We start from the raw sequence: 23,139 nt of genomic DNA on the forward strand, positions 1-23,139 counted from the left end.
GTGTCCTCAGGCACATGCGGTTTTATATACCTCTAGAAAGCCGACTGAATTTAGCGCACTGTCAGCTTTCCCGTTATGTGTCCCGGTGGAAGAGCTATCGGTGCATTTACTGATAACTCTTTACTTGTCAGAAGGGCGTTCCTGACAGTCTAACTGGGAACCCCCCTCCTGACAGTACTGTGTGTAACACTATACTGTGAGGGGGCATTCCTTACCGGCCAGCAATGACGCTGAGTGGTGAGGAACGCCCCTCCCCCAGTACTAGTCTATGGACGAGTACTGTCAGTAGGGGGGGTCATTGCTGTCTGGTAAGGAATGCTCCCTCTGACACTATAGGGCTACACACAGTACTATCAGGAGGGGTGTTCCCAGTTAGACTGTCAGGAACGCCCTTCTGACAGTAAAGAGCTATCGGTAAATGCACCGATAGCTCTTCCACCGGGACACATAACGGGAAAGCCGACATTGCACTGAATTCATTGGTGCCCACTCTGTTGTGGGTGATGTCATGGACAGTTAGGTCATGTGACTGTATCATCCAGTGGCCCTATGACTGCCAAGGGTAGGCATGGTCACATAGTTTAAAGTTTTTATCCAAAAAGTCTCTGCATTTTAAAGGGTTACATGAAATGAATACTGCAATAAAGTTTTTCCTATTTTACTCTAAATTACCACTACTTTATAGGTTTCTACTGTAGAATAGTTTTATACTAAACTCTCCCCTCTACAATCTATTCGGAATGCAGCGGCCAGGCTCATCTATCAGTCTAGACGCTACAGCGATGCCTCCGATCTGTGTCAGTCACTGCATTGGCTGCCTATTCATTATAGAATAAAATATAAAGTTATCACTCATCCACAAGGCTCTCCATATTGCCCCACCTCCATACATTTCCTCCCTCATCTCTGTCTACCGCCCAACCCGTACTCTCTGTTTACTCAATGATCTAACACTTACATCCTCTATTATCAGAACGTCCCACGCTCGTATACAAGACTTCTCCCGAGTTGCACCACTTCTCTGGAATGCTCTACCCCGGACAATCAGATTAACTCCCAATTTCTACAGTTTCAAACGCAAACTAAAGACGCATCTTTTCAGACAGGCCTATCACAATGTCTAACGTAAACCCTTCCATACTATAATTATAATCCACAAAATTTAACCCTCCTCTGTCCCCGCTCCCACATTTCCCCACATGATATGATGTCATCTCATGCTAATTTTATAGGTCCAAGCTCCATCCATATGTTAAAGGACACGACTGTTGACGGCTCATAAAGTTTTATGTTTGTGTAATGACAGTAACCTCTATTATAAAAGTGTCTGACCTCTGCATAAGCAACACCGCCCCTGCTACGTCTTGTGTCACCCCCTCTACCTCATAAATTGTAAGCTCTTGCAAGCAGGGCCCTCAGTCCCATTGTGTGAAATGACTTTCTTTGTAATGTATCTTTCTGTCTGTATTTGAACCCTACAAATTGTACAGCGCTGCGGAATATGTTCGCGCTATATAAATAAAATTTATTACTATTTATTATTAAAGTTCCCTTTTTAAGGTAGAAACATAGGTGTTCTATTGTATATATAGAGTAGTCTGGAATCACAGATTGCAACATTATTGGTTATTCTTTACACTACTTGTAATACATTTCTCACCCCGTGTTATTTGGCAGTGTGTATTTTTCCCTATATTTCTTATTAATTTCACAATTCGTAGACATGAATTCATGGCCCAGTGTAGCCACAGCATGATACCCCCGGCAAGAAGAAACTTAACAAATTCATTTCCAGTACCAATTTAGAAAGCTATTCCTGGAAGTCTAGTGTCAGTATTGTGAAACATGTGCATGCATGTGAAAATAGTGCTGTGGGAAAACAGTCCTGTGGCCAGTTAGAGGCATGGATTGTGGGGTGAGTTATTCCTAGCAGTTATCAAATGTCTGACAGGACCCAACAATGATAGTGGGAGGGAAGGCTGCGCTTGCGCACTGCACTTCACTCCCCTGCTAGTTGGGACTTGGCAGAGTTCAGAGCAGCTGAGAGCTCTTCAGCAGAACACAGAGAGCTCTGCTACATACAGGAAGAGATCCTGCGCTTCACATGCTAGACATGTTTCTCTCAGCACATGGGGGAGAAGCTCATAGCTCTTGTGACAGTGTCCTCAGCGCTCTTATAAGGTAAAGCAAGTGGAGTTGTCACATAGAACAAAGTGTCAGTGTGTCAGTCACTGTGTGTACATGGTAGCTTGTATCCCTGCTAGTGCCAGTCACTATGTGTACATGGTGCCTTATATCACTGCAAGTGCCAGTCACTGTGTGTACATGGTGGCTTGTATCACTGCTTGTGCCAGTCACTGTGTGTACATGGTGGCTTGTATCACTGCTAGTGCCAGTCACTGTGTACATGGTGGATTGTAGCACCGCTAGTGCCAGTCACTGTGTGTACATGGTGGCTTGTATCCCTGCTAGTGCCAGTCACTATGTGTACATGGTGCCTTGTATCACCACTAGTGCCAGTCACTGTGTATACATGGTGGCTTGTATCACTGCTAGTGCCAGTCACTGTGTGTACAGGGTGGATTGTATCACCGCTAGTTCCAGTCACTGTGTGTACATGGTGGCTTGTATCACTGCTAATGCCAGTCACTGTGTGTACATGGTGGCTTGTATCACTGCTAGTGCCAGTCACTGTGTACATGGTGGATTGTATCACCGCTAGTGCCAGTCACTGTGTGTACAGGGTGGATTGTATCACCGCTAGTTCCAGTCACTGTGTGTACATGGTGGCTTGTATCACTTCTAGTGCCAGTCACTGTGTACATGATGGCTTGTATCACTGCTAGTGCCAGTCACTGTGTACATGGTGGATTGTATCACCGCTAGTGCCAGTCACTGTGTGTACAGGGTGGATTGTATCACCGCTAGTTCCAGTCACTGTGTGTACATGGTGGCTTGTATCACTGCTAGTGCCAGTCACTGTGTACATGATGGCTTGTATCACTGCTAGTGCCAGTCACTATGTGTACATGGTGCCTTGTATCACTGCTAGTGCCAGTCACTGTGTATATGGTGGATTTTATCACTGCTAGTGCTAGTCACTGTGTACATGATGGCTTGTATCACTGCTAGTGCCAGTCACTATGTGTACATGGTGCCGTGTATCACTGCTAGTGCCAGTCACTATGTGTATATGGTGCCTTGTATCACTGCTAGTGCCAATCACTGTGTGTACATGGTGCCTTGTATCACTGCTAGTGCCAGTCACTATGTGTACATGGTGCCTTGTATCACTGCTAGTGCCAGTGACTGTGTATATGGTGGATTGTATCACTGCTAGTGCCAGTCACTGTGTACATGATGGCTAGTATCACTGCTAGTGCCAGTCACTGTGTGTACATGGTGGATTGTATCACTGCTAGTACCAGCCACTGTGTGTACATGGTGGATTGTATCACTGCTAGTGCCAGTCACTGTGTACATGGTGGATTGTATCACTGCTAGTGCCAGTCACTATGTGTACATGGTGGATTGTATCACTGCTAGTGCCAGTCACTATGTGTACATGGTGGATTGTATCATTGCGACTGCCAGTCACTGTGTGTACATGGTGGATTGTATCACTGCTAGTGCCAGCCACTGTGTGTACATGGTGGATTGTATCACTGCTAGTGCCAGTGATGGCTTGTATCACTGCCAGTGCCAGTCACTATGTGTACATGGTGGATTGTATCATTGCGACTGCCAGTCACTGTGTGTACAGGGTGGATTGTATCACTGCTAGTTCCTAGCTGAGGACATCAGCTTATGAATGAGAGCTCAGTGCACACAGTAGAAGTGTCTGAGCTTGTATTCTGACACAGCTGCACAGACACAAATGGCTGCAGGTCACAGCCCCTGGCTGAAGGATCCAGCATTCCTAAAGTGTGCACAGCCCATCTATTCTCACATTCCCAGCACAGGGCTGGACTGTGACAGCAGCAGAAGTAGCAGTGGGCACTCTGCACAAACACCAAGGTAACATGCTGCACACACCCCTGAGCCTCCAGCTGCCTGGACACTTCTGCTCCACTCCAGGTAACTTTAATATGGCTATCATCTTGTGTGTGCACCAATATCACTGTGTAAAATACTTTCTCATGTCTGCCATGGTTGTCAGTTTGATTTATAGTGAGAAATACTGAAGCTTACATGGTGGGAAATGTGAAAAGGTGCATAAAACATTCAATTCTGACAAAAAAAATTGTTGGATAAGTTGTTTATTATACAATATTCAGAAGACATTTGCAAGCTTTCACTGTTGATGTACAGCCTATTTTTTGTATGTTCTGAGAGATTTTCCATTGGTTGATGGAAAACCCCAACATATCCGCAGCACCCTACAGAGGTCGCTACCATGCACATAAGTTATAAGGGGAGACAGAAAAAAAATAAGTGTGCTGTGACACATCTGCGTATACACGTGCGATACCTCAAGTGTTTCTTGAAACTACATATCTGTTTTGCATTTTTAATCAGTATTAGTCATGTTCATTGGTGTAGGAAAAGCAGTGTATGCATTAGTGTGAATAAAAACAGTAAGTGGAATAGTAGCCTCAAGGCAGTGTTTTCAGGATGTTTTTTATTACTTAAAAACCATGTAGTTTTTGATTGACATAATACATTTCTACTATGCTAGTAAACTGGAGGTCTTTGATCTTATTTGCCATTAGAACACCAAGTATTACTACAATTAAAATTGTTTGCTATTCTTAATAAAACAAACAAACAAACAAAAAAACACAGTGTAACCCTTAGGTTAAGAACACACATTCAAGTTTTTTGATGCAGTTTTTAAAGACAAAACCAGGTGTGGATCAGGAAGGGTGAGAATCTATGAAGGACAGGTGACACTGCTTTTTTTCCATCCATTTCCAGTTTTGTCTCTTAAAAACTGCGTCAAAAATCCTGTACGTGTGTCTTTACACTTACAATTCAGAATATGTCTATATTTAATTCTTCTAAATCTAAGGTAAAGTTTGTGTTACTTTAATGTTATATGTAACTAACTGACCGGATCCTTTACTAATGCAAAAAATGTTGAATTATTTATTTTTCAATTTATCATATAGTTACTTTTTTGTGCACTTTTATATTTATATACTCATATATATTAACATTGTGTTAAAGGTTTATTATGAAAAACTAATGTTTAAAATCTCATGGTTTATTAGATTTTTAAGATGGCCACACATATGTCGACTTATGCATAATTTGGCAATTTGTCCATAGTTGGGCAATAAAGGAAAGCATTGATAAACTCTCTGAGGGTGAGGGAGCCATGAATTTGCTGGCAGTGCCTCTAGTGTAGCATTGGTTGTGACAACAAGATGTCATTAAGTCAGTGTCAGCAAGGCATCTCTCCAAGCCTGGCTTTTTTATTTAGCCGCGCTTAAATACAGGAATGACCATTTTCAACTTTCGTTTGTTTATATGTAGATTGGTCAGGTTGTTTTTTATAGTGGTTGAATAAATGATGATTAATATTTATGGTCTTATCTAACACACTGTTTACATCTGCGCTTGGTGAGTACTTAAGGATTCTGTTCCCCATTCCGCTTTAAAAATGCAGAGAGAAAAGTCCTGCAAGCAGCACTTTTCTCTGCATTTTTCCGCATTGTTCAGGTGGAAACCCGGTGGACTCCACTATAGTCTATGAGGCCGTGGTTTTCTGTGGGTAACTGCTTTTTAAGTGGATTAGGTTTGTTTCATGGGTCCCCAAGCGGACCCCAGGAACGGATAGCCAAAAGAGGTGTGAGCCCAACGTTGGTTCATATTTTAGGATCTACATTTAGTTAGTACTAGAGATGAGCAAACACTGTTCGGATCAGCCGATCCGAACAGCACGCACCCATAGAAATGAATGGAAGCACCTGGCACGGCGACCGGCCACTGGCAAAGTGTACATGCCAGGTGCTTCCATTTATTTCTATGGGTGTCTTGCTGTTCGGATCGGCTGATCCGAACAGTGTTCGCTCATCTCTAGTTAGTACATCCAACTGGTGTATACATCTGTACATGAAAGAAAGGTATCGAGAAATTTATCGTGACCTACCAATAGAATTCTATTGTGGAGTTGTGTCTATTGTGACGTTTGGCAGGTGAGGATTCCTTTTTTAATAGGGAATACATAACGCTTCTCTACTAACAAGCAAATTGACATAGATTTTGCCTCCTTTGCTGTCTGTATTTCTTTTTCTGCAGAATTTTTTTGTACAGGTTCCACTAAATAAAAATACATTAAATCATAAAAATTAACACAGGTAATGCATGAATTATTATATTATTTTCTATATTATTAGTAACAATAATAATATAGAAAATATTTCTGTTACAGATATAGCCTGCCATGAGTTTGTGTCTTTTATTCTGTATTTATGCAATAAGAATATTCAGACGCTGCAGATTTGATGAACAAATGTATGTACCTAACCCAGTTACCTGAAGGAGACTTGCAGGATTTCACGCTCTTACTTCCCAGGCAGCCTTATTCACAGGAATAGAAGTGATTGTTAGATACATAAATTATTGCAGCAAACTTACCACATGTGACTATAGCCTTTGTTAGATTTAGTATATCTGCATATATACAGTGTGTGTCACACTGTGCAACTTGTGCAGTCATGTTGACTTTATGGAGCAGAAAGCTTCAGTAGTGAATCTAAGCCAGTGAACTTTATCTTACATGTACTTCCTGTCAAACATAATGGTCTGCTGCAGTGTTCTCTTATGGCATGCATATTACATTCTGGTTTATTGAAAGATTTAATGACAAAAATGCTTATGGTAAAGATTTTGTGACATTGGTGGTCCATGTTGCTGTTTTATATCTTCTAGAGTGACTAAAATGTTTACAAATTAATCATAAAAAGATTTGTTCACACAGCAGAGACCCGTGTATGGGAACTACAGTTATTCTGCTTTCACATATGCAAAAAAAAAAAACACAGCGTGAATGCATTGTGTTGTATTCCGCAGTCTGTAGAGTTTACCTCTGTGGACTTTCTATCCTTATTATACCTATATGGAAAACGCCAGCATTTCTGTAGGTATAATTGACATGCTGTCATTTACAAGAACGGATATATTTCTGCAATCTGTGGATTGGAATAGTCAGAATCCCACCCATTTTGCAGGTAGTGTAAAACGCTGTGTTTTTTTGCAGCAGCATTTTTGCTACATGGGACCTTCGCCTGAGACACTTTCTGCCATAGTTTCCCTTGTGGGTTTGTATGTGCTGGTAAGCCTCAATAGGGTTCCGACACTGAAGTTACAGGATAGGCTATTCTGAAAAAAGAAGCGTCTGTTACTGCCTTGTTATGAAAACAGTAAGAGACAGAATAGGGGCATTTGTTGGAGCAGATTTTGAAGTGGAAAGTGCTTCAAAATCAGCTCCAAAAATTCAGTGTGAACATACCCTTGGGATTGTTGTAATATCAGAGGCATATAGAGGTACAGTATAGGGCTCATACCCCCCTCTAGCAGCTCTATGATGGTCCTGTATAAAATCTAGCCATAATACAACTGTGTACATGTTCCCTGATAAGGTTAAAATACTGTATAAGGATTTATTTAAAGGGAGTCTGCCAGCAAGAAAATCGGTTATCAAACTAATGACATTAAATAGTAGGGCTTCTTCTACACTTTCCAAAGATGTATTTTCTATGCTGCACTGCAGCTCCATTTTCTTTAAAATTAACATGTTATTCTTATGCAAAATTCTAACGGGTGTTTCTTCTTCTGTATTGCTTCACTCCCAACTTATCTGTGTGCTGTCTGTGTTTCATCCATTATCTACAGATTAGTTATTAGGTGGAGTTGAAAAATTAAGCATTTTTTTTTTTGCAGACAAAAAATGTATGACACACGGTTCAGACACAAATCCATTGCTCCTATATATCTCACAGATATGCTTAACCACTATACTCCTCAAGATGCTAGGGGTATAGGGGCTATGAAATTTTAATTGCTCTGAAGTTAGGTTTTAGTTCTATCCTGGGACAATCTGCAGGCATCTCTAGGTAGCTCAAATTTCAGAACTAAGCTGGATCAGAATAATAATGAAAGAAAAATATAATAATATATGAAAAACATAGGTGTCATTTTAGTTAAAGGGATTGTCCAGAAATTACAGAACTCTGGTGAAAAAAAAAACAACTAAAATCCTATACTCGCTTGTCCCCGGCACTGTGGTCTTTCCCTGCCACTGTTCTCTCAAGTGGAGCCCGAGGAATTGTTCTGATGGAAATCCACGCCACACATGACCATTGAGACCAATCAGTGACCTGTGCAGTCATAAGAAAGTACACAGGATGTAATTTGCATATGTCACTCTGGACGCCTGTGATCACTAATTCCTTCATAACACTTTTAAAAGGGTATTCCCATCCTAAAAATCCTATTTAAACTGCTAGTTTATGTAAATTCAAGAGTTTTCCTAAATGCATTGCTTTAGAAATGCTGTTACGTTTACCTTCTATGGGAAATGACTCCTCCCATTGTTTGCACAAAGTTGTCTAGCACCCAACCTAGTATTTTTCCTTATCTAACATTATAGGATGGATGACAGGACTCACAGCTCTCTGTAGTTGAGGGAGCTGAGTTCTTGAGATTACACTTGTGCTTAGAGCTGTTGTCTTCTGCTGTTAAACCCCAAGCAATCAAGTCAACTAATTGCAATTTGCTGATAAGGGCATGGACAGTGTCGGTTATCTCTGTATGTAAATACAAAGATAACATTGAGTACACTGCAAGTGCATTGTCAGCCTGACAGCATGTACTTTGCGGAAAAGCTGCTTTTTTGTTGCAGATTTCTTTTCAGCCAAGTCAGGAGAAAATTTAGCAGAAGGTAGAAGTATAAATGCTTCCTATATATTTCCCATTCCTGGTAAAGCCATTCTTGGCTTGGTTTAAAAGAAAGATGCAGCAAAATGTGCAACAAATAAAAGCAGTTGAGGCCACAGTTTTGGAAAGCAGCATTTTTTGCTGTTCTGAAGCGCAGCAGAAAAAAAGGCTACCTTTTACAATCGCAGCAAAGTGAATGAGATTTTTTCTCATCCACACATTTTGGGAAAAAAACACTGCAGAAAAGCAGATTTTTAAAAAAACCCAGCATGTTAGTTTTATCTGTGGAGATGCTGTTTACCATAGAATTATATGGGGCAGGGAAGCAAAAATGAAAAAAGTTACAGAATAGCAGTGAAAATCACAAGTGTTTCTGCTGTATTTCTGCAGCATCGTCACAGCTGTGTTTCGCTATTTGTGGCCTTAACCTAATACAGTTACTACCTGTCCTGTGGAGTCTAGGCAGGGGTATGCACAACCCTTGTTGAGGTATTTTTATTCTTCAAATGTACATTTACTTAAAAAATAGAAAGAGCAAGAGAAAATATAACTGTCCTTTTTGACCGAGCCCTCTTCTTTCTTTCTTTCTTTCTTTCTTTCTTTCTTTCTTTCTTTCTTTCTTTCTTTCTTTCTTTCTTTCTTTCGTTCGTTCGTTCGTTCGTTCTTTCTTTCTTTCTTTCTTTCTTTCTTTCTTTCTTTCTTTCTCTTTCTTTCTTTTCTTTTCTTTCTTTTTGCTATGGGACCCCATAATTTCCATACACCCACCTATCACTTAAACATCTACATTAAGATAAATGAAACTGATTTTCAGTCAGAGAAATGCAAGAGATATCATAAAGTTAATTTGGTTATTTTACTTAAAGGGGTTGTCTAGGCAAAAATGGACAAAAAGACTATTTTTTAAATCAGTTGAGGGTGGTAACAGAAAAAAAATAATCATGGGGCAACACGGTGAGTAGAGTGAGTGGAGAGTTCTGGGTTCGAGTCCTGCCAAGGACAAACATCTGCAAGGAGTTTGTATGTTCTCCCTGTGCTTGCGTTGATTTCCTCCCAAATTCCAAAAACATACTGATAGGGAAAAATTAACATTGTGAGCCCTATATGGGGCTCACAATCTACATTAAAGAAAAAAAAATCATACTCTATTTCAAAATTGTCTGACCACTGTATAAGTAATGCTTCCTCCAAAGCCGCCCCTTCTACCGCTTGTGTCACCCCCTCTCTCTCATAGATTATAAGCTCTTGGGAGCAGGGTCCTCAGTCCCATTGTGTGAAGTGACTATTTCTTTGTAATCTATCCTTTTATCTTTAGTTGAACCCTACAAACTGTACAGTGCTTCAGAATATGTTGGCGCTATATAAATAAAATGTATTATTATTATTGGGGTCAATGCACACAGAGTTTTTTGTGAGGATTTTGACGCTGAATCCGCATCAGAAGCCGCCTCCAAAAAAAGCCTCACCATAGAGTTCTATGTATTCCGCAAGCTTTTTTTCTGCTAGTGGAGAAAAAGCGACATGACCTTTCTTCAGGCGGATTCCGCCTGAAAAAACCATCAGGAGTCAATGGGAGGCGGAAAAAACACTTTTCGATGCTGTTTTTTATGTGTTTTTTGCAAAAACCGCATCAAAAAACGCCAACGTTTTTTTTCAAGGTCCATACACTGTGCTGGAGGAAAAAAACATTTCCCAATTCCTGAAGCAGATTTTTTCCTCTCCAAAATCCTCACCAAAAAACTGTGTGTGCATTGACCCTTAGGATCCATTCACAAGGAGGAAAATGGTGCTGAAGTGTTGGTGTGGAATTTCAGTGCTGAAAAAAAAGCCCCCTATTGACTTCAGTGGGTTCCTTTTTCTGCTACCAAATTCCTAACCATTTTCCTCCATGTGAATGGACCCGCACTCAGCTTTCCCTGGTGCTCCAGTGCATCCCCGCGTGGTCCGGTCCTCCTGGTCTGTTGTCTTCTGGCAGAAGTCCCCAGTACACGTGACTAGTCAGCGGCTTGAGCAGAGGAGATCTGGGACATCACAACTGGTGAGCAGATTCATTTTGAGAAGGCGCCGGAGCAGCAGATCCGGACCGTGCTGGGAGGACTCTGGAGCACTGAGGATAGGTGAGTATTATTTTTTTTGTTTTCACCTCCCCTGGCAGATTTTAAAAATGTATTTTTTTGCCATGCCAACCTCTTTAAGTAATGACTAGATAAGAGAGATAAAATAACTTTTTACTTCCTCTGCTTAGGAGTGTGAAGGTATTTCTGTACATTGCCATGCACACTTCTTGGTGATGTACCGTAATGAATACATGTGTGTAGAGCAATATATGTAATTAAGTATAACTATATTGTCCGTGTGAGGTATGCAGATGCATTTACACACTGTTACAGATGAAATGATCTTGTCTTTCAAGTACTACAAGTCATAGCTACAGCCTTTAGTTGGGTTTACTTGTACTAAAACTATTTGCAAGCTGATCTCTTTCCTCCTCTTTCCTTTTTGAAGTGCTGTGAATCTGCGGTAGTCCCTGGAGAGGATGAAGTGGTGAAAGGATGGGGCTTTCTCCTGCAAGATTGCACAATGGCCAGAGAGGACTCTGTGAAGTGCCTACGCTGCCTGCTCTACGCCCTCAATTTGCTTTTTTGGGTGAGTCAAGAGGGGCAGGCAGTTCCAGTCTGTCAAGCAGGTGGCAATGCCTCGACTCGGGTTACAGCTGGCCAAGAGAGAAAGCACCAAAGGGCACAGCTAAGCATGAATTCATTTAGCAGGATTACTATGTATTTTCCAAAGATCTAAGGGTTGTCTTCTATTAGCTCCTTTGATCAACATACACTGCTGCCGCATGTGCCATTTCTCTTGCCAGCTTTTTTCTCCTTTATCAAAGAGAGAGGGTGATAAATAACTGCCCTGGAATTAAAGAAGCAGTGTGTTTCTTTCATCGTGCTCCTAAATGGTGCCAGTCATATGCTGTATAGCCATAGCTAGAATTATTCATTAACTTCTTAAGTGTGAAATGAATATTCAGGCTCTGACCTAGCCCTGGACTGCATTCACTTGAAAGTGATAGAGTAAGACTTTCCATTGGCATGTAACATAGTGAATGTCAGTGGCTGCTTCTGGCAGTGTATGCTGGTGCTTGTAGTTCCAAAACAGCTGATTTAACTATGAGTGACTCTTTTATATTGATAATCGTAGATGACAGGACTCAGTTTTTCCCATCATTGCCATTGGTAGGGAACACATAGACACTGGTTTCATGAGGGAAGTGTATTTGGTGCTTGCAGATTTCCTCTTATCTGCAGTGTGCTTGTTTAACCCTGAACTTGAGACTTTGAGGCCAATAATAATAATATGAAAGTTGTTGCAATGTTCCATGGTAAGATACAATTATTCCAAGAAAAATGTTTTCAATGTAAACAATAGTTCACAAGAGCACATGGTATTTATATGTACTCCGACCTTTCCTTCTTCAGTCTTTATCTTGTATATGCAGAAACACTTACTACATGTCACTGATTTCATGAGGTAATAGATTTTAGAAGAACCATTGTAAAAGAAGAAAAAAAGCAGAAATTCACATTGAGAGATTGAGGTTAAATTCATGTGTCTGCCCAGAAACAAGCTCTTTTACTATTGTTGCATGATCCCATTGGATTACAAGTTTCTGATAGCATTGGAAAAAGATGGCTGCTGCAGATCCTCAGAAATCCTGTACAAATAAATGGAAAGATCTGTACTAGAGATGAGCAAGTACTATTCGAAATGGCAGGTCCGAATAGCACGCTCCCATAGGAATGAATGAACGCAGCCGGCATACAGCCGGGTCCGCCGTCCGGACGCTTAACCCCCTGTGCGCCAGCCGCTCCCCTTCATTCCTATGGGAGCATGCTATTCAAAACTGCCGTTTCGAATAGTACTCACTCATCTCTAAATTCTGTACACGCTCAGCTATCTCTCCATATAGTGAGACTGTGAGATGGGGTCATGCGTCACCTGTTGTTGAGAGTTATGCAGGACCCAGAAGTGGAGCCCTCAGCTATCAACCATTCCTCTGAATATAGCCTTAAATGTGCAGAGGGGAATACCCCTTTAAGTTCTTACATCCCAGACATAAACTGCTGTTCTTTCCTCAAATCTTTCTGTGAGTGCTTTTTCCAATAGGACACTGGTGTGGTCTGTGACTACATTGTGAGTGTTTGGTAGTCTGAGACACCCCTCCTGCATTATCATTGATTTGGACTACAGTTCAGGCATTCTACTGCATGAAGAGCTGATTTTCAGTACAGAAAGGATAGAATAACTATAAAGTACATAAAAATGAACATGATAACTGCTGCATATACTGAATATTAAGAGACATGATCCATGGTTAGGGAGAAACTGGGGTGTGTTTAAAGGGGTATTCCCACGTCGCATACTCACCAGTCTTTACTGCTGTAAAATCTTCTTTCTTCCTGGTTTCTTGCATCATTTGGTGGGCGGGGTTTCACAAGCATCCTGCCATTTAGCTCCACCCCCAAATTTGTGTGTAGCCCCGCCCACCCATATTGGACTATGAAGTACAGGCAGCAGCAACTCCATCCTGTGTTACATACAGAGACTGCCTGTCTCTGCCATAATGAACACAATTGAATTAGCTAGCCTGATAACTGGGAGAACAGAAGAAATGAAAGCAGCTCCTCTCCCCTATCTGAATGCAGGACCTAGGTCACGTGGTGTAGACACAGGAATAGCTAGAAACACAGGCTTGGTCCCGTGCACTTAGCCCCTCCTCCCTCCCCCCTGAGAGCAGGCAGATACATCACTTGACTTTTGAGCAGATAAGTCAGGGCTGTGTAAACAATGAATTGAATAAAGTAAGATAATGGACAAACAAAGCAGTTTTGCTGAAGCAGTGTATTTAGGAAAAGTCTTACATCCACATTAACAAGCAGTATAGATAGGATCCTTGTGATGAGACAACCCCTTTAATGTCCATAAATAAGTGTTCATAAGTGGCCCCTTTATTAGGGCTAGAAGCTGGTTGGATCTCTTTTGATCTTCAGAACCTTAGCAATTCATCGTTGAATATTCAGTGGAATATACAGGCATCAGAGTGCCAAGGGTGTTCCAAAAAAAGACAATCCACCAGACACTATTACCTCACCTCCACCATCTTGAACTGTTGACTCTTGACGGGAAGGGCTCATTGATTCATATTGCTTTTGCCAAATTCTGACCCTCATATTAGCATGGTGTAACAGAAATCTTCCAAGCAGGCAATGTTTATCCACTGCTCAGTGATGCATTTTTGTGTGTTCTTTTGCTCAGTAGAGTCATATCTCTGTTTCCCTTAGACGACAGTGGCTCCTGAATTGGTCATCTGCTATTAGAGATCATCCATGCTAAAGATAGCTAAGTTTTTGGGTATATTACGTGTATGTGGAGGACTAGTGTTGTATTTGGCTGTAATTTGTTAGACTACCCACTGTCTGTTCATCAGAACGTTTCTTGACATCTTCCTCTGACTCCTGCTGTTACCTAGTTGTTCACGTCCACAGAATCCCCTTTCACTGGATGTTTATTCTCAGTCACAGTATTCTAAATATAATCTCCACACCATTACATGAGAAACTCCATTGTGGGTAGTCTATGAAATACTGGCCTGGCTAGTGTAGCACCAATGACTATGCTTGGTTTAAAGTTCAGATCACTTCATTTTTTTTCCATTCTAGCCTTCTGTACATGTACGTAGTGGTTTTTACTGTCTGCAAATACTGATCCACAGTCTACAACATACATGTCCACATGTCATCCACAATCACAGATCAGTAAAAAGACTTGTATGTTTCCTGTTAATTTTCTATATCCTTTAAGTGTTGGTGTGCCATTTTTATTTTTTTTTATTTTTTTATAAACCAACATATTATTATATGTTGTGTTCAGTGTTCTTGGACTGTTTCGCAAATGCGGCCAAAAATATGACATGATTCATAATTTGCAGTTCTTGTGTATGGCATGGACACATGGCTGCAAATTAAATGAATGGGTCTATACTTTTATCCGCAATTGTGGATAAAAACTATGGTCGTTTGCAGGAGGTCTAATGTGGGTTCAAACTAAAGCTGATCCTCAGAAAAAAGGCACACTTCACTTTATGCTGCCCTTCTGGGTCACATGTCTCATTTCCATACAAGGAGGCTCCATTTATGAATGAGTAAATGTGACCATTCAGTCATTCATTTGGTGAAACTCTATAAGCTACAGAGTGTATGGGACCATGCACACTACCTGTTCCCTTCTGTGGGAAATGGCCCATGTTTGAGCAGTAGGACCCAGACTGAACTCATCTATGTGCATAGGAGCAACTGCATCAGGTATGATGTAGTGAGCCCCTAAACAGTCCGATTGCTACAGTTGTGAACTGACATATTGCTATCAATTCATTACTGTAGTGATTGCACCATTAAGGGGCTCACTATTTATTTATTTATTTATTTATTTATTTATTTATTTATTATGCTTACTTATATAGCGCCATCATATTCCGCAGCGCTTTACAGATATTGTCAGTCATTGTCCCATATAGGGCTCACAATCTACATTCCCTATCAGTATGTCTTTGGTGTGTGGAAGGAAACCGGAGTACCCGGAGGAAACACACGCAAACACGGGGAGGACACACAAACTCCTTGCAGATGTTGCCCTTGGCAGGATTTGAACCTAGGACTCAGCAAGGCTGCAGTGCTAACCACTGAGCCACCGTGCTGCCCTCACTACATCATAACTGACTATGATGTAAAGGCTCCTATTCACATGGCAGAGTTCAGTCTGGGTCCTACTACCCACACATTGACCATTTTCCATGGATGGAGCTCGGTCGTGTGCAAGGACCCTATAACTTCAGAGTCACTTGAAGTTTACATTGTATGAAATAGAGGGTTTAGATCTTAGCTATGACCATGCATGCCTTTATCTTGTCACCTAAATATGGTTTTGTTGTAAAAATGGTGGTTTTCTGTTGTAGTTTAGTTGAGACAATCTCTTTAAACTAGTTGATGATTTTCTTATATAATGTGATATGATGTATAGTTCTCAATAATTAAACATACTGTATGGTATTGTGTGGGTGTGCTTTTATAAAGTGTGGCATTTTATTATTTAACTGGTGAACATGTACTGTCAGTTTTAATTACGGTATCTTTGAAAGAGAACAACTATGAAAGTGTTGGTGAGATCGATTGACATAATAGGTTAGTTGGCAGCGCTGAATGCTTGTCCTCACAGGTATAGTGTCATTTTTACTTCTGTTTTGTTAGGATTCAGTTTCTGCTATTTAACACATACCACTTTAGAAATACAGCTGTGAATGAGAGGAACAATAGTATATTCTACTTATGAAAATATTACTTATTGTATGGTTTCAGATAATAAAATTGGAGATGGAAAAAACTAACTTAGAGACTACTGATGTACTTTTATAAGGTATGAGATGTACAGGTGAAAAAAACTACAGTCAGTAATTTTACTCAATGAGTGGTCATATCAATTTATGATGAATTTATATAAATTTTCTTAATTTCTTCTTGCTGAAAATTTTTTAACTAAAAATATTTAACCTCTTAGGGGGCATTCACACTACTGTTGTTAATGTCCGTTGCTGTCTTCCGTCATAGGATGACAGCAACGGACATTAAACAGTTGCAGAGCATGGTCACAGACTGATTCTGTGTCTGTTCCAATTGACACTAATGTAAACAAGATGACAGAAGCTATCTTCCATCATGTTTGTTTACCGGTTTCATAGAAGATAAAGTCCCGCATGCATGCATACATTTTAAGCCCTGTAAAAAAAATCTAAAACGTTGAGGAAAAAAATAAATTCTTAGAGCCACCATATTCTGATTCCCGAAACTTTTTTTCATAGTTTCATGTATGGGGCTGCATGAGTCGTCTTTATTTTGTGAGGCCATATGTACTTTTTACGTTTACCATTCTGGGGAATGTCTTTTTTTTTTTTTTTATGATTTTTATTCACATTTTTAAGAGAGACAAAAATGGTGCTTCAGCTCTTATGATTTTTTTTTCCACCTCCAGCGTTCACCAGGAAGAATAATTTTCTATGTTTGTAGCATCTCTGATGTGGAGAGACATAATTTGTTTGTCTGTTTTTGTTTCTATTTATATGAAATCTAGAGAGGGCGGTGAGTTGAACGTTTTTTTTTTTTAATAGATTTTTAAACCTTTTTTTATTAAATTAAATTAAGGCAATTGTTTTTGTGTTCACTCAGATACTGATTAAAATCTTACGTTTCAAAGGGGTGTACTAATTTATGCTGTGCACTGTATATTAGTTGCTACAAGAAGCATATAATGTTATATAATAGTGTCATACCATAAAATAAAATATCCTCATTGGAATCAGCTTCAATATACATAATTCTATAAATAGGTGTATACATTTATCTTTTGCAGCCCTGTCCCTGGTTATTGTCTGACATCTGACATCGCTTGTAAGACTGTTAGCTTGTGATTTGTCATATATTTACTTAATGTCTAGTCTGCAGAGCTTAATTCGGTCTGTATAGAATGTTCTGTAAACTACAGACAATTCATTGAATTATACAGTAATCCAATTTTTTTCACAGATTTTTTTGTAATATAGTCATCTCAAATATAGCAAAACAGCAGGAAATCTGTGCATTGAGGAGACACTTTTATTTATTTACATTGATTTTACTGAAAGGTATTTGGTTCAGCAGATTCCTGCCAAGTATACAGAATCGCTGGAGCGAGAAAGAAAATACTGTACAGGTTAGTGAAATGCAATGAACGTTGTATAATCTGCAAGAGGCAGAGTGACTGGAGTATCTGTTTAATAAAACCTGTTTAGAGACGAGTTCCTGGTGAGAATGTAGTGTGACCCAATTCATATATAAAACACAGGCCCTTGTATAGTTATTTTGCAGCTATATAAATGTGCCCATGCACAATCTTGCAGAATGGCCAGTGTGGGCCTTCCTACACACTGCAATGTAACCACTTAAGGACTTGGCCATTTTTCGTTTTCACATTTTTGTTTTTGCCAACCCACATTTGAACAGCCCTAACTTTTTAATTTTTAGTTCACAGAGTCAAATCATGGTTTACTGTTTGCAGGACAAATTGTACTTTGTAATGGCATCATTGAATATTCTGTATAGTGTACTAGGAAGCTGGAAAAAAATTCATAATGAAGGGCAATTGGAGAAAAAATGCATTTGTGCCAATTTCATATGGGTTTAGTTTTTACGGTGTTCAATATGTGGTAAAATTGACATGTTACCTGTATTCTGTGGATCAGTACGAACACGGCGATACCAAATTTATATAGTATTTGTAATGTAATGTTTTCATACTTTTAAAAAAAAAAATGAAAAACTTTGCAAAATAGAAAATAAAATTATGTCACCATATTGTGACACCTGTAACTTTTTCATATTTATATCTATGGTTTTTTTTAATAGCACCATTACTGAGTCAGATTCTACATGGATTTTCAATTTCTTGGCATTTGGGGAAACCTCAGCATGCACAGAACTTCATATTTTGTATCTTGTCCATCAAGGACAGTTGTTCATCTTTAAGAACCTTCTCCATACAATACTGACAGACACTTTTTTGCTACATTTTCGAGGGGCTTATTTTTACTTTTTGAGTTGAATCTTTATCTCCTGTAAGCCGATGGCTGGTCAGGTAATGGAGGGGGTGTACATCTCACCCAGACTACTCAGGTGGGTGAGATGAGAAAACTCCAGAAAGGATGTTTCTCAGCAGATAACTATTGTCTGCTAAGGGTTATTTCAAAGTTCTGGTTACTGGGCTGGATTTTTAGGATGGCAGGTAGGATTGGTAGTGGGACCTGTCATTCCACCCCCCTCCAGTCCACACTTTGGGGATGTTCCAGCAGCGACTCAGCTGCAGAGAGTCTCCTCGTCAAGGAGGCTTAAAAAGTTGCTCCAGCAGCAACACTTTGGCAGAGCTTGGCTAGAGAGCAAACAGAGAGGTCATATTTTTGGAGCTGTGTCCTGAATGATTTTACTGGCTTTTGATTTCTGTGATTCTAGGTGAGGTAACCTATTCTATGTTTAGTTAGAGCCTAGTCAGGCAGGTATTTATTTTTGTATTGTTTCCTTTTGTTGCTGCACTGCCTTTTTGAGTGAAAATAAACTCTACCTTTGTTTTTGGACTAAAGAATCTGGACTTGTGTGTCTATGCCACCCTACCTAGCAACCCCAGACCCTGACACTCCATAAAAAAGGGAGGGGAAGGCCCCTAAGATATAACATTAATCTTTCCATAATAACTCTCTACCAGCAGACCACAATCAGCAGAACTGGATTTAGAGCTCTGCCTCTTATAATCCATAGTGGAGCCGATGAAGTTGCCTGCAGGTTGCTCCAGAAGAACAGGGATTTAATCATCCGATGATCGTGTGATTGGGAAGTCTTCTAAGAAGCTCACGTCCCTTCCTGCTTGGTCTTCCGATGTCTTTCTGCATGAAAGACATCATAGATCGGGATCATGGGAGTTGCCATCTTGTGCTTTCGTCATAGTGGCACTGGCATCCACCAGAAGAGACTCACGTTTTATTGATTCTGGTGACCCTAGCCTACATATCTGTATTATTTGTTACCAGTATATTGCTTAATGTACAGTCACAGCTTGGTGTTACCAAATAATTTTGTAGGGCAAATAGAAGCTCTGTATATGAAATGAAAAAGACTTGAAATAACTGAAGATCAGCACAAAAATCAGTAAAGCATTTAAAAGTTACAAAAGTGTAAAATGTGTATTTTTTATTTTCATACTTGACATTTTATTTGAATAGGTTTTTTTTGCGTGTTCAGAGTATAATTTTGTTGCGAAAATGGTTAATCAAATGCACTGACCTTGGATTACACTGCTTAAGAAACAAAGTTTCAGATTGTACATTATGAACAGATGAACACCTCTATCCCGAGAGTCTTTGTAGAACAAATCAGAAAAGCTCTACAGTAATCTGTTTAATGAAAAGAAGTGACAGCATTACGTGTAACATGAGTTTCTAAAGTATTCAACCTCATAACAAGAGAAAAAATCTTTAAAATGATTTGCATTATGACTAAAAATAATTACATAGGAAGAAATTGCATTGGGGATCTTGCAGTTGATCCTCTTTCCCTACAGAGCAGAGATATTTAATAAAGCACCACATCATTCTCCTACTGATGACAACTGTCGAGCTGAAATCCTTAGCCAACACTCTGTTCGTGCTGAGCACAGCTGATCATGCTGGTTACATTATTTCTGAACATGGACCAATTTAAGAGTAAACTCAAGGAAATGCATCTAATTATATGATTTCCTGCAAAGAAAAAAAATAATGTCCACCCTGAAGATTTTCTTCTTCCAAAGTCATACATAAACGTGACATAAAATTGGGATCTCAGAAAGTTAGTATTCTCAGAAAGTTAGATAATTATTTTTTTCTTACTTGTACAGCCTCAACATATTCCACAGTGTGCGCGTATGTTGAGGCTGAAGAGCATATTATAATTTGTGGGCCCACTGTGAAGAATTATACTAGGGGGGCCCTCTGTTGAGCGTAATTTACTGGGGGGCAGTGTGGGGAGCCTATTGTACTGTGTGGGGCCACTGTGATTCGTATTATATATGTGTGGGCTTCTCTGGAGCATATTATACTCTGTGGGGCCAGTGTAGAGCATTATACTTGGGAGGGCAATGCGGGAAGCATATTATACTATTTTTGGCCACTGTGGGGCCATTATACTGGGGAAACTCCTCTGGGGAATGTATTATACTGTGTGGAGGTCATTGTAGAACATGTTATACTGTATGGAGCCACTGTGGAGCATTATACTGGGGGAGATGCTCTGGGGAGCATATTATATTATGTGGGGCCACTGTGGAGCAATATACTGTGGGGGGGGCACTGTGAAGCATTGTACTAGAGGGGCCTTCTGTGTAGCATATTATACTATGGGCCACTGTAGAGATTTATATGTGGGTGGGGAGGGGTAGTGTGGGGAGCCTTTTATACTGGAGGGCACTGTGGAGTGTATTATATTGTGCGGGGCTTCTGGAGAGCATATTATACTCTATGGAGCCACAGTAGAGTATTGGGGGGAGCATTTTATATTGTGTGGAACCTTTGTGGAGCATTATACTGGGTAAACCCTCTAGAGAGCGTATTATACTGTGTGGAGGCCATTGTGGAGCATGATATACTGTGTGGGGCCACTAGCCATATAAAGGGGCTATTATAAAGGGAGGTTATATATGGGAAGCTATTAATAGGGGGAACTATTCTTTATAAGATGAGCTATTATTTATAAGGGAACTATTTATAAGGGGGGGGGGCTATAATTGCTAAGTGGACTTATTTATAAAGGGGGCTATTGGTGATAACGTGGACTGTTATTTATAAGGGTAACTATTATTTATGAGAGGCTCATTATTAATAAGGGGGAACTATTTATAAGGAAGCGGTATTATTTTAAAGAGGTGACTGTTACTGATAAGGGAGAACTAGCACGGGGGAAATATTACTGATACAGGGCATTATTTATAAGGGAGCTATTACTGATAAGGTTGTAATATTTATAAACAGGGAATATTTATAAGGATGCGCTATAATAACTGATGATTGGGTCCAAAAATCTATTAGGTGGTGCAAAGATGCTCATTTTGTATTGTGTGTGGGAGAATGGGAATTGTTATTACCGTTTTGCAGGGAGAAAAGAGGCATTATTGAAGGGGTTGCCACTGGAAGACGATAGTGTTGTTTGTATATCAACATTTGGGGCCCCGCTTTTGATTTTTCCCAGGGCCACACTTTGACTAAATCCAGCCCTGAGGGCGTGTCAACTTAAACTGTAATGTTGAGAATTATTTTGTCATGATATTTTATCTTGTCCTACTCCTTTTAAGTCCCCCTTCGATGTAATGTTTTTCAATGCAGTTAAAAAAGTACCTTGAGACATGAACATAGCTATAAGGGGTGCAGATGTAGCAGTCTGCCCCATAACATATACCACTATTCTTTTTTTTTTTCAACTGTGATTTAAAAAAAAAAAAAAATTAAAAAAAAAGAGAACAAATAACCATATACTAGAATCAACCACTAGAACAACAAAAAACAGTCGAAACAAGCAATAATGCCTTTAAACCACTGGTACGGTAGGGCAAAAGGTCAAAAATAATTGACAGAAACATCAGAGAGAGACAGGGAGACACAGGACTAGAGACAGGAGACAAGGAGGAAAGGGAGGGGGGATGGGAGGGATCAGAGACCACGTATAGAATAGTACGCATCCCATGGTGCCCAAATGATTTGAAATTTCTCCACTGTATTATTCAGAGTGGCAGTAAGAAACTCCAGGCACTTCATATACCACTATTCTAAATGACATATGGTAGGTAGGGCGCCCATTACAGATTTTGCATTGGGGCCCTGTAAATTCAAGATACATCTTTGTTCCAATAAATCTGTTCTGCTATTTGCCACAATTTTTCTGTATAAAAATAGTCCTACAAACAAAATAATTTTTTATACAAGCAGTAAAGATCCTGTAATCTAATTCTGTAGTGTAATAATATACATTGAAACAGTTCATACTATAACATATTTGCATTTAGATATACTAAAAGTGTAATATGTACAGTATAGTACAACATTAAGGATTGCATGGCTGACTTTGTTAGTGATTACTAAAGGCAGTCTGTCACCTGAACCCAGACATATGTATACACTGCCTGGCTCTGTCAAGCAGAGAGAGGGCTGGAGGCTGGCACCGAGCAGTGGGAGTCTTCCCAGCTTGCCTTATTGGAGAAATGAGGGTATTGACGTTGCTCCAAAGTGCTCATTTGCAGATTTACAAAAACTGTAATATCTCAGTAACAAAAGCACCAATTCATAAGGGGAAGACAGCATTTGATTCTGGTGACCCCAACCTATCTATCTGCGGGCCTAGGTTGATATTCTGGGTTCTGGTGACTGTAACCTATCTATCTGCAGGCCTGGGTTGATATGCTGGGTCCTGGTGAAACTAACCTATCTATCTGCGGGGCTGGGTTCTGGAGACCCTAACCTATGTATCTGCGGGCCTGGGTTGATATGCTGGGTTCTGGTGACCGTAACCTATCTATCTGCAGGCCTGGGTTTATATGCTGAGTCCTGGTGACAATAACCTATCTATCTGCGGGGCTGGGTTCTGGTGACCCTAACCTATCTATCTG

At 40.0% G+C, this 23,139-nt stretch overlaps 1 protein-coding gene across 2 annotated transcripts in view; it reads left to right on the forward strand.

Annotated features, from left to right (window-relative positions):
- The first annotated feature begins 2,035 nt into the window (after positions 1-2,035).
- TSPAN12 (tetraspanin 12) overlaps positions 2,036-23,139 on the forward strand; it is a 91,771-nt gene continuing 70,667 nt past the window's right edge. Inside the window, exons 1-2 of one of the 2 annotated variants that reach the window (XM_075274282.1) lie at positions 2,036-2,181; positions 11,386-11,526. In XM_075274282.1, coding sequence (XP_075130383.1) covers positions 11,461-11,526 — 66 coding nt within the window. In that variant the 5' untranslated portion in view covers positions 2,036-2,181; positions 11,386-11,460. Of the gene's footprint in view, positions 2,182-3,849; positions 4,078-11,385; positions 11,527-23,139 lie in introns of those variants that run through there. The other variant, XM_075274283.1, reaches the window with a different exon arrangement.

This window comes from Leptodactylus fuscus, chromosome 5 (genome assembly GCF_031893055.1).
Source record: "Leptodactylus fuscus isolate aLepFus1 chromosome 5, aLepFus1.hap2, whole genome shotgun sequence".
NCBI classification, from domain to species: Eukaryota; Metazoa; Chordata; class Amphibia; order Anura; family Leptodactylidae; genus Leptodactylus; species Leptodactylus fuscus.